The sequence below is a fragment of the Choloepus didactylus genome, chromosome 3 (assembly GCF_015220235.1).
Source record: "Choloepus didactylus isolate mChoDid1 chromosome 3, mChoDid1.pri, whole genome shotgun sequence".
NCBI lineage: Eukaryota > Metazoa > Chordata > Mammalia > Pilosa > Megalonychidae > Choloepus > Choloepus didactylus.
This window is the reverse complement of record NC_051309.1, coordinates 152,007,933-152,026,982: the sequence shown is the minus strand read 5'-3', so window position 1 is coordinate 152,026,982 and position 19,050 is coordinate 152,007,933. Positions and strand designations below refer to the sequence as shown.

The 19,050-nt window shown below is 34.9% G+C and overlaps 1 protein-coding gene across 12 annotated transcripts in view; it reads left to right on the top strand.

The window, feature by feature from the left end:
* The window catches only part of ELF2 (E74 like ETS transcription factor 2), a 133,837-nt gene that overhangs the window by 103,396 nt on the left and 11,391 nt on the right, over positions 1 to 19,050 (top strand). For 10 of the 12 annotated variants that reach the window (XM_037830678.1, XM_037830675.1, XM_037830677.1 and 7 more), the window contains one exon: positions 17,834 to 17,947. In XM_037830678.1, coding sequence (XP_037686606.1) covers positions 17,834 to 17,947 — 114 coding nt within the window. Of the gene's footprint in view, positions 1 to 8,305; positions 9,182 to 17,833; positions 17,948 to 19,050 lie in introns of those variants that run through there. The other 2 variants (XM_037830682.1, XM_037830683.1) reach the window with 2 other exon arrangements.

The following is a 19,050-nucleotide window of genomic DNA, read 5'->3' as shown; positions in this document are numbered from 1 at the left end:
TGAGCACTATGAAGAACAAAACTATGACCAACAGAGGAGAATTTAAAAATCTTAAGAGAGTGTAATGAATTTAATCTATAGCCAAGAAAGTTGAAAACTTATAAGAAAGGGACAATAAAAAGTATATAAATTATAACTGACTCAAGAAGAAATAGAAAACCTAAACAAATCAATAGCCATTCAGTTTCTTTTATCTTGGCTATATAGCCCCTTCAAATACACATTCAAGTAAAATCCACCAGACCTATATCTATTACTAAAATTTCAAGGAATACATAACGCTTAACATACTCAAAGTGTTACCAAAACAGTAAAAGAGTGAAAGCTTTCCAACTCATTTTATGGAGCTAGTATATTTAACCCTTAAACTGATACAGTGTAACAGTAGAAAATTCCATGCCAAACTCAGATATGTTCATTACTACAAATATTCTAAATAAAGAAGAACAAATGTAGAATTAATTTAAAAATTCATGGGGGGGGTAAGGGGTACAGTATGTTTTGGGTTTTCTCTTTTTTTCTTTTTTTTTTTTTGTTTCTTGGAGTAGTGAAAAATGTGATGAATGCACAACTATGTGATGATACTGTGAGCCACTGATTGTATATTTTGGATGAATTGTATGGTGTATGAATGTATTTCAATAAAATTGCATCTAAAAAAACATGGAATATAAAAAAGAGTCATGCTGACTAAATGCATCCTGGCAAGGCAAGCATGGCTAAATATTGAATCTATTAATGTAATGTACCACATTGATAGATTAAAGAAGAAAAACCATATAATCTTCTCCATAAATCCAAAAAGCATTTTTAAAAATTCAACATCTATTGAAGATAAAGACTCTTAATCTGGATTGGAATTTGATGAGGGGTCTATATTAAATATCTATAGTGAATATACTTTGTGGGAAAGTATCAGGATGCCAGCTATCGTCTATACTAATTAACACTATTACTAGGGGTTCTAACCAATATGATAAGATGAGACAAAGAAATAAATAAAGATCAGAAGGGAAGAAACAAAATTATTATTTGTAGATGGTTTAACACAATCTAAGAAACTATGAAGATTATTAAAACTTCTAAGAGGATTCAGCAGCATGACTGCATCCAGGAACACTAAACAGAAAATGAAATGAAAAGATCCCATTCATACCAGCCACAAAACCTTAATGAAGTATCTAGGAATAAATTTAACAATGGGTAGTACCTTTATGAAATAATTATTTAACTCTATTGAGGCAGGAACATCAATAAAGGAAGAGATAGACTACTTACTCGAGGAACTAGAAAGCTTAAACATACCAAAACCATTTAATTCCTTAATTCTGTAACCCACAAACACACATGGAAACTCAATATATAAAGCTGTTAATTCTGCCCCAATTAATCTATAAATTCAGTTCAATTCCATCAAAATCCCGAGTGGATTTATTTTTGGTGGAATTTGACAGTTCTTCTTGGTTTTAATAACAGTCTAAAGATCCAAAAATAGTCTAGACAGTTTTGCAAAAGAACAAAGTGGGGTACTTGCCCTACTAGACAGAGTGATTCTAAAGCTATAGAAATACTTAAAATGTGTTATTGGGCAACAGACAATGGTTCAGTAGAGTAGAACAGAGAACCCAGAAGCAGAGCTATGCATATATTTCTATTTGGTTTATAGTAGAGGTGGATTTATAAATTTGTGGGAAAGAATTTACTATTCAAAAATCATGTTAGGATAACTGGCTTTCTAAATGAAAAAAGTAAGATTAGATCTCTATTTCATACTCCCTCTTTTATCTTCTTAGTTGATTTGTTTATTCCTCTTTATCATACAACAGTCCCGTTTCCCTCCTTGCCTCATAACCATCAGATTTGATTTGATTTATGTATGTGTTAAAATTCACATAAATGCTATTATGTATTTTCTTCCTATTTTTTTTTTTTTTTTTTTTTTTTTTTTTTTTTTTTGGTAAGCACTGTTCTTTATATTCATGCTTCTAACTGTAATCCTTTGCTTCTAACTGCTACATGATAACTGCATGGTATACATCCACATTTTAACTTTTCCACTTGCCCAGTAATAGATGTTTGATCACTCCCTCCTTGTATCAGCTATTGCTGTATAACAAACCACCCCAGAATGTATTGGCTTTAAATAACAACTTATTATTATTTCTCCTGAGCCTATGAGTTAGCCATGTGGTTTTGCTGATCTGGGCTGGGGTTTTTCCTCGAGATTTTGTTCATCTGGTGGATCAGTCGGGAGCTGACTGGTCTAGGAGTGCCTCAGCTGGGACAACTCGACCCTCCTCCTCTTTCTTTCCAGCCATCTTACTTCTTTTTCATTTCTTATGATGATGGTCAAAACTCCAGTAATATGTTAATGAATAGTGATACTAAAGGGCAATCTGTTTCATTCCTAACCTTGAAAGGAGTTCATCTGAATTGTAACTTGAAGTTTGTTTGCTGCAGGTTTTGGTATATAGGATGTACCAAGTTAAGGAAGTTCCCTTCTATAAGGTATTTGATTTTGTTTTTGTGTTAGTTATACATAAGTATGGAATCTCATCAAAAGCATTTTTGGCATTCTTTGATAACGTAATGATTTTTCTCTTTTAATCTATTAAAGATCAGTTTATTGATATATTCTCAGACATTGAAGAATATTCTTTTATTGCAGTGAGGATACATTTTATTTTGTTTTTCCATAAGTTAGGGACCTTTGCATCTATATTCATAAATGAATGGAACTATTATTTTCTTCTATTCTTTTGTCTTTATCTGGTTTTGGAATCAAGATTACACTAGGTTCATAAATAATCCAGGTAGCTTTCATTTATTTTTCTTTTTTATTTTCTGGAACAACTTGTATAAGATCAGAATTAATTTAAAATTTTCATAGAATTTGCCTAAAAAGATTTTTGAGCCTGGGATTTTGTGTATTTGTGTGTAGAAGGGAGGTTTGCAGCTACGTTTTAATTTCTTTACTGCTTGCTATTATATTCAATAGTTTTTCTTTTTGTGCCTGTTGGGAATTTTATGTATTTCTGGGAATTTATAGAATTCATCTAGATTTCAATACTAATTAATTATTTTTGTATCTGTGATTTCTTTATCATTTCCTTTTTATTCCAAGGATTATTTAACACTGTAAAGAAAAATATATATTAATTTGAGTACATCAAAATTTAAAATATTTACAGGGCGAAAGATACTATAGACCAATCAATTTAAAAGTCAAGCAGCAAGCTGACAGAGAATATCTCTGTGACATATATCTGAATTATTTTCTAGAAGATGTTAATAGCGTCTACAAATCACTAAGATAAAAAGTGCCTTAGGAAAATGGCAAATGATGTGATCAGGCAGTTGACAGAGGGGGAAACCTTAATGGCTAATTAACATATGAAAAAGTGTTTATTCTCAGTACTTTTCAAGTACATGCATATTTATACAACAATGAAAAATTTCTTGTCACCAACAGATGGCAAAAATTTTTAAGTCTGATTGTATTTCCTGTTGACAAGAATGTGGGGAAAATGGGAACTTAACACATCGCTGGTAGGATTTTAAACTTGCTCAGCCACTTTGGAGAGTAACATAAAAGATTAAAAATGTACTTATTCTGTGATCTAGAAATGCTATTTTTATGTATAGCTTATGAAGAGACTAGCACACATGTCTAAGAAAACATAGATAAGAATTTTTTTGCAGTGTTATTTATAAAAGTGAAAAATGGAAATAACTTTATTGCCTAACAGTAGATAATTGGACAAATAAAATGGGGTAAATTCATGCACTGAAATGTTTTGTAGCATTTAAAAAGTATAAGCTGTATTTACATATACCATCTGGACAGAGTGTAAATCTTGAATGAAATATTATATAGTATAATGCAATTTATGTTACCAAGGCATGCAAAATAATACTGTATATATCCCTAAAGATACCTTGTACACACATGAATACAAACATACATTCATAAGTGTGTTATACACATGAATACACACACAATATGTAAAAAGTAGACTCGAAGAATATACACCAAACTCATAATAGTGGTTTCTCTGGAGGAGTAGGATGGTGAATGGGAATGGATGGTATTCAAAGAACATGTTATTTTCATCTGTAATGTGTTATTTCTTAAAAGAAAAAAAAGACCTTAAAGCATAAAGGCCAAAATGTTAATAGTTGCTGGTTCTGGATGGTGGAAACATGGCTATTTGTAATATTATTTTTGTAATTTCCTGTATGTTTGGAATCCACCTCAAAAAATTTTTAAGAGTTGAGTTCCTAAAATAGGCACCTGGATGACCCTGATTTCTAATTTGGGAAGATGGTGATGTTATTGATAGGAGAAACAAAGGAGGAGACCTTAAGGTACCTATGGGTCATCCAAGTGGAGATTTTTACCATACAATTGGAAATTAGGACCTAGAGCCTAAAAAAAAAAAAAAAAAAGATCAAGATTGGAGACACTGACTTTAGAATCAGTGTAGAGATAATATTGAAAGCCCTGGGGGTGAATGGTTAATATCATCGGGAAAGAATGGAGAATAAAAAGAGATGGTGGCTAAGCATCTAAGAAAACATAGATAAGAATTTTTTTGCAGCCTTGTTACATTTAAGGGTTATGTAGAATTGCGTGAAGGCGACTGAAAAGAAGCAAATAGGAAAAAAAACAAAGCCAGGCAGTTTACTACCATGAAAATAAAATGAAGGAAAAGGTTTCAATAAGAGATGGTCAGTAATGTAATTTGTTTGGAGAGACAGGGTTATAAGATGGCTAAAGAAAAGATCCCTGGGTTTAACAATTAAGTTACTCAGTGTTGATCTCCCAAATTACAGAAAAATAACATTAATGGGTAGAATCTCCCTCCCCTTTTATTCTTACCCATAATTTTTTTTAAAAACTTAAAGCCTGTTGTTCTTTGTTTGTACTAGAATCTAACTTAAAGAACTGTTTGATACAACATGGAATTATATACTTGGTTTTTAAAGTATAATAATCTAATTCCTTAGGGTCAGGGAAAAGAGATCATGATGTTCAGGTACTTTATTTTTGGAAAATCTCTGGGTGATGCGATCTGGAGGTTCCTTTCCAACTATAACATTTTGTGATTCTGTATACCAGATGAAGGGAAACAGTAAATGAAATTACCAGGTTAAATCTAAAAATAAAAACATTTAAAACCTATGTAGTATTGCAAACAAAAACTGCATATGTATATATTTTATTTTAATTGTATGCTTATATATTTTAAATATATTTTTATTATATTTGTCTCAAGTTTTTTCATCTTGTTTACTACAGGACCATAAAGTCATTTAGATAGCACCACCGAACATTTTGTGGCCATTGGCATATAAATCCTATAAAAAGTCCAAGGGTATCTAATTATTTTTCGTTATATTAGACCTTAATTCTAATCATTATATTATTAATACTTGTTTTTGTAATGCAGAGATTGGAGGATGAAAAAGTTGATTCCAGACTATAAAGAATTAACAGATGAAAAAAACTGCTCAGGATTCTGTAGCTGAAAGTTTTAGGTCATTTATAAACCTTTCTTCTTTTCCTTTTTTTTAGTTCCAAGTTGTAAAAGATTGTGACAAGTTGAGAGTTTAAATTCCGCCTTCCCCCTGTATTAATTATCTATTGTTGCATAACAAATTAGCAGTTTAAAACAACACACATTTAACATTTCACACAGTTTTTGAGGTAAAGGTGACTTAGCTAGACAGTTTTCTCAGGGTCTTTCATGATGTTGGAATCTGTCAGCAAGGACTGCAGTTGCCTGAAGTCTTGATTAGAGCTTGGAGGGTGTTTCTCCAAGATAACTCAGCCACATGGTGGCTATTGGCAGTATACCACATTTCCTTGCCACATGGGTCTCTCTACAGAGTGCCTTGAGTGTATTCATGCCGTGGCAGCTTACTTCCTCCAGGAGACAGTGACCCAAGAGGAAGAGAGCAAGCAGGATGCCACGGTACCTATTAAGACATGGTTTCTGAAGTTGGACACAATCACTTCAGCTTCATTCTGTTTGTTAGAAGTCAGTCAGTAAGTCCAGCCAATACTCACAGGGGGAGGAGAATTAGGCTCCACCTCTTGAAGGGAAGAATACAAAAGAATTTATGGACAAGAAAAATCTAAACATACTAAATTCATCATAACAGATAAACAGACATTGTTACTTTGGTGCTTAGGGTGTGTGTGAGAGTAACGGCATTGGAGTCAAGATGTTTGGGTTCAAATCCTGATCCTGACCATCATTAAGTATATGACCATGGGCAAGGAACCTTAGATTCCTCATCTGTACAATGAACATCATAGCAATACTTATTTCACAGGAATGTAGAGAGGAATAAGTGAAAAAAAATGAAGGTAAATTGTTTTGCACTGTGCCTTTTATTTGGAAAGCACTTAATACGAGTTAGCTATTAATATTCACTATTGTTTCTTCTGCTGGGACACAGCAATAACTGATATAGGGGATGCCTTTCTGTAATGTTATTAGCAGAATATGAATTTGCTTTACAGTGTCTACCATGCTAGTCTACCTATTCTTACTCAATGTTTGTTTTTTTAGTACTCAGTTTATAAATACCTGCTCAATGTTGAGGACTTGAGAAATGCAGATAAGTGTGTATCTACCATCCATCCATCCATCCATTTACACACACATACCCATATTAAGTATACCTATATTCACATAAACATATTTGGATCATACTGTGTGGAAAAAATACATATATATTTAAATCCTGTCACAGTTATATTAAGAATATTTTCCCATGTTGTTAAAAATACTTCAAACACATTATTTTTAATAGAACAATCCATTGAATGTCTTGATTATTTCCTCAAGCCAGGTCCCCAAAATGAAATTCCTGTGTCATAAAATGCAAACCTCTTGATATATAACAGATTGGTTTCCTAAAAGTTTGTGCCAATTTATATTTGCAGCAGCAGCCAATCTTTACTTGCTATTCCCAGTATACTATTATTAGTCTCTAAAAAGTATTGGTAGGCTTTTGAAAGCCTACTTACAGTAGCAAGGCAGAATTGCATTTACAGTAGCAGGGCAGAATTACATTTAAAGCCCAGGGAATTGTTTATACAAGAACTGCAAATATATAGGAATATTTTCCAGTCTTTCTGCAATCATTTCTGTTATAATATACAAGTATTATATTCTATTCTCTATTTTCTTGGAGCTTAAAATATAGGGTTGACATGGATACATATTATAATTAGGATTTACAGAGAGAAAAACACACTCCACACACACTATACATTTCTTAAGATATATCGCAAGAAGTGAATAGATAGCGAGGTAAAAGTTACAGATCAGGTTTCAGACTAACACTTTTCCACAACAGGAAGAGTACTCCTTAAGCCTAGTTGACTGTGTGTCACTTCAAGAAAAAAATAGACCTTTGGTTTAAGTTACTTGTTTCTGTTTTAAACAATACATGCAAAACTATTAATAGGAGTGGACATTCAGATTTATTATCAGTTTCAATTATCTGCCTAAAGCCAGCAGTTACCCTTAGTGTTCCTGATCATCCCCACGTGGGTAAGTCTCGGTTTAAGATGATGCCTATCAATGGATGATCCTTATTTTAAATTGATAAGAAATAAAAAATGAAAGGTACTAGTCACATGGTTCATTTTTTCCCATTCATGGCAGATTTATCTAATCCAGGAAAGGTATTTGGTTTCTGGGAGTTGTACTTTGGAAATGGCAGGTAGGTTGGTGGGATTTGTGGAGGGTGAGGATAGTGGTAGGGTTAGGGGAAAAGAATAAGAGAATAAATGAATATGAGAAGAAATGAGAAAGAATAGTCATGGATTGTGTAAATTTATTCTGACACTGCACAGACTTCGGGCAAACTTTTATAAATGATTTTGCATTAATATTGCCACTGGAAAATTTGTTTTCTCCATATTATCAGCACAGTTCAGAATATTGGGAGCATAAGAGTTGTCACCTTAATTGTTTGTTATTTCAAATTGGTAATTGCCATATCTTTGTTCGTGTTTACCAGCAAAGCACGCATTCTTTGGGAGGCACTGTTTTACGTAAATTTTGTATAGAAACAAATTTAGGGCAACATTTTGCTTCACGTATTTTTATATTATAGAATTCTGAAACCAGGGAAGCTTTTTTTTTCTTGTTTAAATGAAGCCTCATCTGTATCATTCTATTGGTTTGATTTCCTGTATTTTCAATGTAGTCATTAAATGACAATTTATTTCCCTCTTTGATTGTATTTTAATACGTACTTTATTTGTAATAAGGTTAGCTTCTATTTCAAAAAGTTTTTTTTTGAAGTAGATGATGATATAAATGTTCTCAAACGAAGCATACAGAAATGAAAGGGTACTTGTGTTATGCTCTTTATCAAATACCTGTTTAGTGTGCTCTTTGACATTCCTGCAAAGGGAAAAGGAAGAAGTCGGTCTCTGAAAGTAGTTGGAAACTCCTTTCCAAGTAAAGGTTTTAGACTATTTTCTAGGTTCATTCGAAAGTGCTGCTTTTTGAACTAACGGGTTACGTGTTGCGTAAGCTTTAATAAGACCAACACAAGTTAAACAGCCACCTTTATTTACAACTGCGGGACTAGGTATTAGATCCCTTCCTGGAAGAAAATTTGATTGATGGCTCTTTTCCAGAGGGGGGACAACTGCAGACTTTTCTTCCGCAGAGCGTAAAATGTGCCTCTTCCTGTCGACAGGCCGTGTCCAAGCCGCGGCTCCTAGGGCTGTTTCCCAGCCTCAGGTGTCTCTCTCTTTCGCCGCGGGCTGCGGGCGCTCTCGGGAGCGGGTGTCCGGGACTTCCTGTCTGGGCGCAGGGCGGAAGGATCGCGTTGCCAGCCAGGGAGGTCCCCGCCGCCGCCGCCCCTGCCGTTAGGTGGTGGGGTTTCTCAGCCCCGCGGCAGGAGGCGGGTCGGACTCGGCTTCCTGTCGGAGGACGCGCAAGGATCCGGGTGTGTGAGTGTGTGCGAGTGCGTGAGTGTGTCGGAAGCACGGCGTGTATCTCCGGCCGCGGGTTCCGCCTCCTCCCCTGCCGCCGCTGCTCACGGTGTAAGTCAATGTGAAGCAGCAGCTCCAGCCCCGGGATAAACATGGCGACGTCTCTGCATGAGGGACCCACGAACCAGCTGGATCTGCTCATCCGGGCCGGTAAGAACCGGGGAACTTTTCTTCTGTGCATCCGTGCAGCAGAAGAGGGGGTGCACGGAAGGCGGGGTGACTGCTCTGTAGCGGTCAGTGCAGGGGGACAGTGTCTTCCTCACAGTCACTGGGGCGGCCGGAGAAAAGGGGGGGTAGTGAATGAAGTAATGGAGGCGACGAATCAGGAAGTGATCACCTTGGAGAGTAACCTGCTTCGAATCCGGCGCTGTCGCTTCAGGGTGGGTTCGGCTAGCAGCAGCAGCAGCTGCCAGGCAGAGCACTGGCAGCGGGCTCTGGAGAACGGAGCCGCAGTGAAGTTGGGGACTCGGGGGCGGACGAGTTGTGCGCTTCACCTCAGTTGCTGAGGAACCAGGAAGTGAGTGAGGCTGTTGTCTCGGCTGCGCCTGCCACGCTGTCTGGCTGGAGAGGCCGCTCCTGCCCGCATTGGGGACGGCGGGCTTCTCCGGTGAACGCTGGCCTCCCCCGCCCCGTTCTCCTTTCAAGCTTGGTCACAGATCCATGACTTCCGCATGGAGGAGGCAGCCCGGGGCGATGTCCGGTACATCGATACCCGCCCCCCCCCCCCCGCCCCAAAAAATGCGCTGACCCTCCTTCTCGTGTCCCCACCATATGCAGTCTCAGGAGTAACGGTTTTGGAAAGGGTCACTCACTGTTGAGTAACCGGGGACGATGTTTCTCTCAGGGGCCCGCCTCTGTTGCCTCATTTAATGGGTGAATGTGAAGCAACTAGGTTTATGTCCCTTCCCTCGTGTGTTGTTTTTTTAAGGGGGTGAATGGGAAAGACATGGAACATATCTTGTACCCCTGACCTGGAACTATGGGGCGTCAGAGAAGAACGTTTATTTTTGTAAACAGCGGGTGAAGGAGTGGGGCGGGTGGGAGGGAGTCTTGGCCCTAGGGAAGTCTCAGCACGGAATTGCCCCCTTTTCCCCTCCCCCCCAAACCTCCCACCATAGCGGAAGCGCCCGGGAGAGGACAGAAAGGACGGGATTGACAGACCTCTGGTTCCAATCTGCTCTCTGAGATGTTCCAAATAAGAACGTTGCTTTCTGGGGGCGGGACTATAGGCCCGAGCTGGGCCAATGAAGATTGGGCGGGAGTGAAGCTGACAATGTACGCATGGAATTGGAGGGAAGAGGAGTGTAAACACGGAAGTGGCCGCAGGAGTGGGGGATGTGCAGCGCCACTGCTGCAGCGGAAGGGCACGGACTTAACTTACATAGAAAAAGAAGCTGTACTTAATAGCAGCCAGCGCAGTGAGGGCCTTGGATTGTTGTAGCGGTGCTTGACGACTACTAACTGTAATAAGCATACATGTTACTTTCCCCGGATCCTATTTCATTATCGCCATCAGTGGGAATTGGAAGATGAGAAATGATCACCGAAAACTAAGGTTGTAAAAGATCTTACCCTTCCTTTTCCATCCATTGTTTTTAGGCAGGAGGCTTGAAATTGGTGGTTTAGTTGATGAAACTTAGGGATTCAGTTTGATTGGAGAAATCATGAACATATATTATGTTTATTTTTACATAGCAGAAGACCTTTTAACTTCAAATAAAGTCTGGAGCGGTACTTACGGTGTATGTACCGTATAGCATAACAAGTTACCAGCCATTCTATACATTTCAGAGCTCCCCAAGAAAAGCCACCATTTACTCTTAGTGATTAAATCCCACTTGACAGTTATTTTCTGTTCGCAGAAAGAACTTAAGTTTTAGTGAATAAGACGCAGAGCAGAGTGAGAACTTTGGTTCTTTTTGTATGTCCAGTCCATTAATAACATATCAATTAAGGGATGGAAGTTTTGGGTTTATATTAGTGGTTCTAATGATACTTGTAAATTAATGACACTTAAAACTCCTCCAGTCAGAGAATTTTGGCAGATGCTGTGACGAGGGTTTAATTTGCCGATGGGAGGTAATTCATAAGCTTTTGGAATTACTAGCAAAATGTGAACTCTAGATACTTTGCTTGGAGTGGCTCTAGACAGTTCTCAGTTTGAAATTACAAAAGCTTTATCTCCCTTGATGAGGGTTTAAAACAAAGTTAACTTTGCAGTTTTCCAGCCTTACTGCAGTTTCTAGCTTACACAAACCTCGTAACTTTTTATTATCATCATGTTTTGTGAAGTTAATGTATAATTGTTTTCAGATTGTTTCCTCAATCATGTCAGTGTAATCTGAAGCTCCTTTACAAACCCTATATTAAAACGAAATTTGAGACAAGTTTGCTGATTTACCCAGGTGAATCAAAAGTTGCGGAGGAGAGGTGGCCTAGAAAATTGAGCATCATCGTTCTAAATTTTTGTTGCTGCTAATTTCCAGTGATGTTGGGAGAGGAATGTTTAGTGTAAAATTTTGTGCCTGTAAAACGGACAGAATGATAACTTTTTTAATCGCCCTTTGGGGAGGTCAGCAAGTGTTAGACATAATTCTTCATTATAAAGATTTTATAGTCTAATTGAGGAGACATATGAAAATCTGTAAAATACATAAATGTTAATATACCTAAAGTGATTGCTATAAATGTGTTGTTGATTGATACACACTGGTCCCTATTAAAGCACATTTACTAGGGGAGATAAGCTTTAATATATATAATGGACCTTGTTAGAGTGGTTTGTATCATCACTACTGTTGTTGCACATTAAGGTACTAGAAATATACTTTTGATTTTCCTCTTTCAGTAACTGTGTGTGTTCTTCTTAGGTAACTGTCAACTAGGCCGCAGGAGGAGTTTGAATAAAGGATAAAATAAATAGTGCACATTTCTTGCTAAATAGCATATTTATTAAAATGAGTGTTGTTTTAATGTACAAAATATTTTTCGTGATAAAGACTTGATATTCGTCATAAAACTTTTACTGGTAACATGATGTATAAGAGCCTTGACCCTGAAGTCAGGAGTGAGGATCTGTACCTAGCTTTCATTCAACTAGCTGTGTGCTAATGAACCTCTTTGAGGCTCCATTTTCTGTAAGAGGCTAGATTGACTAGATGATCTCTAATGACTTTTAAAACTCTAAAATTATAAAGCTCTGAAATATGTAATGGAAAGCTACGGCTTCTCCTGTTCTTGGATTTTTTTACATTACACTATGTAAGTGAATGTGACTTGTGAGTTCATTGTGTAAGTGAAAGGTTAATTTAGCCAATCTTTAAAAATACAAATATATGACAGGTTGGAACTTGAGGCCATGTTTTATGTTGAGTAAGTCTGTGGTATAGTGTATTTAGAAATTTAGGCTCATTTCTAGTATATATAGCTTATAATAGCAAAAATGAATGTTTAGCATTGTTTACTTTCCTAATATTTATATGTACATATGGTCTGGACTTTCTGGGAGATTTTCAATTTAAAATATTCTCCCCTCTTATTCTCAAGTTAACTTGCTTTGACTTTTTTTTTGTCTTTTTTTTAATTTAAGAAATAGGGTCACCAGAATATTTGTTCTACCTTAATGCAGTTAAATGGAAAGGAGAGAAATTTCTGGAAATTTAGCCTAAATATTTTCACTGACAAATGTCTAATTTGTCAAAGTTCTTTTTGTAATTTGAATCTGAAATTTCTAACATACTGTAAATTGGAATATTTAATAACAATCTTGAGATCATCAAATTGGAAAAATCAAACTTAGCAGTATGTGAAAAGATGAAGCCTATGTTGAAATGCGGCTGGCATTAATTTTCTTTTAAAACATTTTATTTGAGGATGTGTTTAAGGAATTAACCTTCAGAATTTATTGCAGCATCAGTACTAAAATTTCATATAAAAACTCAGTTAAAGTGTATCATCACTATATGGTCAATCAGGATTATTGAACATAAAACAGTTTCCTTGAGAAACAAATTTAAACAAGGGCAGGCAAAAGAATGTTCTTGAAAATTACTTAAACTTGTGTTATTCATAGCTTGAATGTTCAGGTTGCAGCAAAGAAATACTTAAAAAAATCCTTTGTGTATGTAGGTAAATGGACAAAATATTGTTTTACTTATTGAAATGGATTCATATTTTTCACCTCTACACTAATGTTTAGGTTTAAAAGCTAAAACTTACAGAAACATGAGGATAGAATTTGGTTGTTATAAGTTACATTTGATAATAAATTAACAGTGTGGCTCCCAAAATATTGTCTAGAGTTTCTTGGGGTCCTGAGTACCTTTCAGGGGGTCTGTGAAGTTGTAACTATTTCCATAATAATACTAAAATATCATTTGTCTTTTTACTCTCAGAAGCGTACAGAGGAGTTTTCTAGAGGATTTGTGACATATGATATTGAAGTAGATTGAATGAAGAAAATATGAGACTCTTCTGTTAAAACAAACATAAGAGATTTGCAACAATGTAAAAGAAAGCCATTCACTCAATATTTTTTGGTTCAGAAAAGTTATTTTCATAAAAATATTTTTATCTTTACAAGTAATGGGTTTATTGTTACTTTAAATGAATTAATAAATGTAAAGTTTTCTCAGTTTTAGTTTCAGATTTGATAAATGTCTCTAGACAAGGCCTGTATAAACAAAATCTTTTTGTAGTTTTCTTTAATTTTAGTGTAAAAGGGTCTTTGACCAAAAAAGTTTGAGAATAGCTGAATTAAAGTTGCATTTAGGTCTACGTTATTAACAATATGGTAGTCACCAGCCATTGTAGCTATTGAATACTCGAAATGTGGCTAGAAAACTGAATTATTAATTTTAATCCATTTAAATTTAACTGAAGCAGTGGAAAAAAATTCTTCATATTGCTTACATGTTGAAATGACAATATTTTTGATATACTGGGTTAAACAAAAGATATTTTCCCTTTTTACTCTTTTTTTAATGTGACTACTAGAAAATTGGAAATTACATACGTGGCTCATATATTTTTATTGGACATCTCTGGTTAAGATAATTTTAGTTTTCTTTTACACCTTATAAAGTAGCTATATTGATTGGAAGGTCAAGAGGCTGTTTATTTAAATGGAGTGTCCCAGACCTTCACCTTTCCCCCTCCTCATTTCTTTCGTTTGTGTTCACTTACCTATTATGTTATAGCCTTGGGGCATTAGGGGGATACACTGTGGTAAATCAGGTGCAGTAGTTGAATGATGACCTTGTAATATTAGTTTATGTTTTCTAATTTTTTTCCACTGCTTTCAAACTAGATTGCTACTAAATTTTATTTTTGACCTGAGAACATTGTTATGAACTAGATCCATTGCCAGCATTTTTTTCTGCAAAGCTGAGAGGTATGCCTCTTGTCAGACTTAATTACCAAGTTTGGTATTTTGTAACAGCTGTTGAGTGAGTCTGGAATAGTCTAACATACAAACACCATTTGATTAGATAGAAATGGAACAAAAGAAAACTTTTACCAGTAGTAAACCAGAGTATAAGCAAATGTTATTTTTGGCATTATGATTAAAATTTAAATGGATTTATTTGATGCATTTATTTCTGCAAGGAGGATTGACCGGCAACACCAACTAGTGGTGATTAGAAAATGTTATCAATCAGATTACTTCAGCTTCATTGTTTATTTTTAAAATGAGTTGCTTACATTTTTCCTCCCATGTATTTCATACACAGGGCTAGAAAGATATCAGTAAATCAAGTTTTCAGAGAAGGAATTTTACTTTTCAGCCCTTCCTTGTAGTTTGATTACTTTGATTAACTCAACACTGTTAAACTCATGTTTATCCTCAGAATTGTGCCAAATTTTAGAGTAAGTTGTATTTGAATTATTGATCTGGGCAAAATAGTATGAAAAATTAAAAAAAATTATACAAACTTGAGTAGGAGAAATATTTCTTGAAATTATATTATCAGAATTACTCCTTGACTTAGGTATAGAGAGATAGTGCTCACTTACAAAACGCCTTAACTATTTAGGAAACTGTCATGAGTACACTGTTGTAAATTGAACCTACGACTGGACTCTTAGATTTTTGTTTGTCTGAATGTGTTTAGCAGTATTTGTTTAAGTTAGTAAATAAAAACAACAAAAAGTAAAATTAGTAAGCATCAAAAAGATTAGAAACCTGTCTTCTGCTTTACAAGTTGTTAGTAAGTTGTTTAGTTTACAGACTACCTTTAAGTTATTTTACACCTTTATCTAGTTTTGAAATTTTTTACTTCTATTTTTTGATGCTCTATTAGTGTAAGCTTCAAGAAGCCAGATATCCCTGATTCATAGCACAGGTCCTTCCTGGCACATGGTAAATGCTTAACAGTCATTTGCTGACTGTACTTATAGTATTAGATCCTCTGGTTGATAATTCATAGAGAATTTATGCATTTTTAATCTCATCCAGAATTTAAGGTATGAATAAGTAAACTTTCTTAAATTTGTATACATTTTATTTGTTTTATTCTGTAAATATAATGTATGTCTGGGATAATACGTTGAATCTTGAGAGGAAGAGGTTGGGGTTGGAAATGTGAACAAGAAAATACACTGTTAAGAAATAATTTCCATTGACATAACAAACTTAATCGTTCATGAAATCATGGATTTGAAAATGTACCTTAAAGTACTTAAGAATTAGGGCAGCATTATATGTGACTGTTAGGCAAATTTTATTTTGTTTATAACTTAAAACATTTTAGAATTTGGTAAAATTCTGTTGCTCTATTACTGATTACTTGAGGGTCTGATTTTAATAGGGTAGAGTTTTTAGGGTATGTCAATATAATTACATAAGAAATTAATTTATCCAGAATGGTTTATTAATAGCACCTAACACAACAGCAAAATTGCAACACAAGCAGACTTTGAACTAGAATGTGGTTCCTAGAATAAAGTTGAAAAACCTGAGAATTTGCTTTCCAGGTTTTTTTTTTTTTAATCAGTGTGTGTGTGTGTTTTAAATTTATTGTAGGGAAGCATTTTGAAAAAGAATACTTGGAATGGTAATATATTTTATATTTATTAATACTAAGGCTCTTAAAGTTGAGCTAGAAGGCCTGATTGAATCCTTTGCTTCAGTGAAGCTGCAGATAAGAGTAAGCAGGGTCACCTAAAGATAGATTTACTTAGAGGTTTGGCTGCCTCCCTGGAACCATTTAGCTTTGAGCAGATTTCCATAAATGGAAAGAGCAACTGGAGAGACCCAGTACCTTGGTGAGAGTGTGGATGATGTGCAACAGGTGGTAAAACAGTCACTGGATTTTTATAAATGCTTTCCAAAGGACTGGTTTTGAAGGCTGAGGTTTTAGCATTTGGTGAATTTTGAGACGAAGTGGATTTTTTTAAATTAAAAGTTTTCTGGAAAAAATTTAAAAGGATTCATGTTTTTATTATGTAGAACTTGTGAATTTGTAATATGGTTTTATGAAATTCGTATAAATATTTTCTGTTAGTTCCAGGGATGTCTTGAGTAGAATCTATCTCAAATCAGAACCTCTATCCAATATTTTAAGACAGGATGTGAAATTAATGTATATTTAGGATAATAAGTTTGTGCTTGAATTACCAATTTTTCTGTAAGGTCAATGGATTGTCCTTAAATTCAGTACCTAAAAGAAATATTTGCATGCCTATTATATGGAAGATCTTAGGTTAGGAACTGTAGCAGATACAAAGATGAGTTAAGATAGCCTCCTTGCCACCCAGGAGTTTATAAATTTATAGAATTGATTAAAAAAAAAAATCACCGTTTATTGAGTCCTAATCTATATGCCAGGCATTGTGCTATGGGTTTTGTAGAAATCATTTCACTTAATTCTTGCAACTATATAAGGTAAGTAATTGTCCTATTTTGTAAAAGAATAAACTGAGGTTTAAGAGAGATTAAGTTTCTTGCCCAGGGTAGCATAAATAATAGCACCCAAGATGTTGGTCCTGCAAATCCAAACCACTGCTGTATACTTTGCTGTTTCACAAGCAACTTAATCAGCAAAGCATAAAATAAGCGTTAGAAGAGAGATATGAACGGTAGTAGAATTAGAAAAGCCTGCATGAAAGAAAAAACATGGAAACTGTTTTTATAAAATTTCTTAGGGAAAAGCTCAGCCAAGTCCAGTAAGGTCCTGAAGAAGAAAGCAAGATACTGTGAAGAAAGTTCCCAAGTGTTCTGGTGCTAAAGCAAATGCATGTTATTATCCAGGCAACCCTGACTGGGGAGTGTTCACTCACTCAGGAGAGTCTGTAAGAGTCAAATGAATTCGTTAAATTAAATTAGAAATATGATTTATTTCTGACTGATTCTGCTAGCTCCTTACTCCTGACTTCAGTGACAGTACATCAAAATATATAATTGACCACATAGGACTGTTAATCTACAACTATCCTTTATTACTCACCAAGTTTTGGCCTAAAGTTGATACAGGGTTCAAATTTCAAGTTATCTGTCTTAGTTTTCCTTTGGATAAGATCCAGAAATTTCTTAGTAATTTCTAATCAATCTCTTTGGTTGCTTTATTAATCAACATTCATTTTACAAAGTGTTAGGTACTAGTTTGTTTGGGTTTTAAAATTATTTCTGTAAGTAATTTAATATAGACTAATTTATCAATGGCTTATTTAGAATTATCACATGGGAGTGAATTTATATTTATTTCTTATACAGCAGTGTGTTTTAGTTTAGTAATGGGTTTAATAATAAGTGTGAGCCTATGAAAATCATTTTTAATTGAGTAGGACTTATTTTTCCCCTAGTGGAAGCATCAGTTCATAGCAGTAATGCACACTGTACAGATAAGACAATTGAAGCTGCTGAAGCCCTGCTTCATATGGAATCTCCTACCTGCCTGAGGGATTCAAGAAGTCCTGGTATGTGAACCATTCATTTTTAAATTAAACATGTTGCATCAACATGAGTATCTAAAGAATGAAGGTGTTTTTTGTTTTTTTTTAACTGCACAGGGATTTTTGCATTCTTAAAGGTCATTTTTATGCATAAATACCTGACAGCAGTATTGATCTTTGTCAAAGTCCCCAAATCTTAAATATTTTTAAATATTTAATTTTCAAATAAATGATACAGAAGATATATGCTATAGAAACACAAAGTTTATTAAATTGCTATCTATAATATTTCTTTTTCCTTACTGGATAAATTATAAGTCTTGATATAGTCCCTAAGAATATGGCAGATGAGGTAGTTGCCCGCATGACCACTTTCAAGCCTTTTTTTTTAGCGATAAATGGGCAGTAACTCAGGGAACCAGCCATTCATGGCAGAAAGAGGAGGCAGCTTCCACCATTTTCCTTACAATCCCTTCAGCCTGCGAGTTTTCCTTTTCTTTTGGTCTCTTTTTTCCTTTAAGATTGTCCTTGACAGTCATTTGTCCAAATTTTAATTCGTTCTGATTTTAAATGTTAGCTGACTTGATAGAGTAAAATTGGCCTTCCTCCTCATAGGGATTTACAGTAAATGAGCAACCATACATTTTATTTAGAATAGGAATCCCATTAATTTTTCAGGGATATGAGAAGAAAATTAGGGCATTTTGGTCAGTGTACTAATCTATAATGGTATGTACTAACTGCATATCTTAATTAAAATAGGAATGTTAGATCCTGATTATTCAGGCATATGGGAAGGAAGCTGGAGCAACATATTGTATGAAATAGAATACCAGATAGCAATCTGTATGTGTTATTTTAGTGACCCCAAACATCAGAACCTTGTTCCTTTAAATAAAATCTTAAATATTGAAAGGTAATAATATTCATTTTAATGAGTCAGGTTTTCCTTTTCATATTATAAAATGAACTATAGGGATGCTTACTTTTCACTGAATAAAGTACCCCTTTTCAAATCTTAATTTTGTACCATGTACATGTATTACCTAGTTAAAGAGTAATTATGGGTATGCGGAAGGAAAGTAATTATTAAAGAACTCACTATTATATACTATCACTTTATTTTC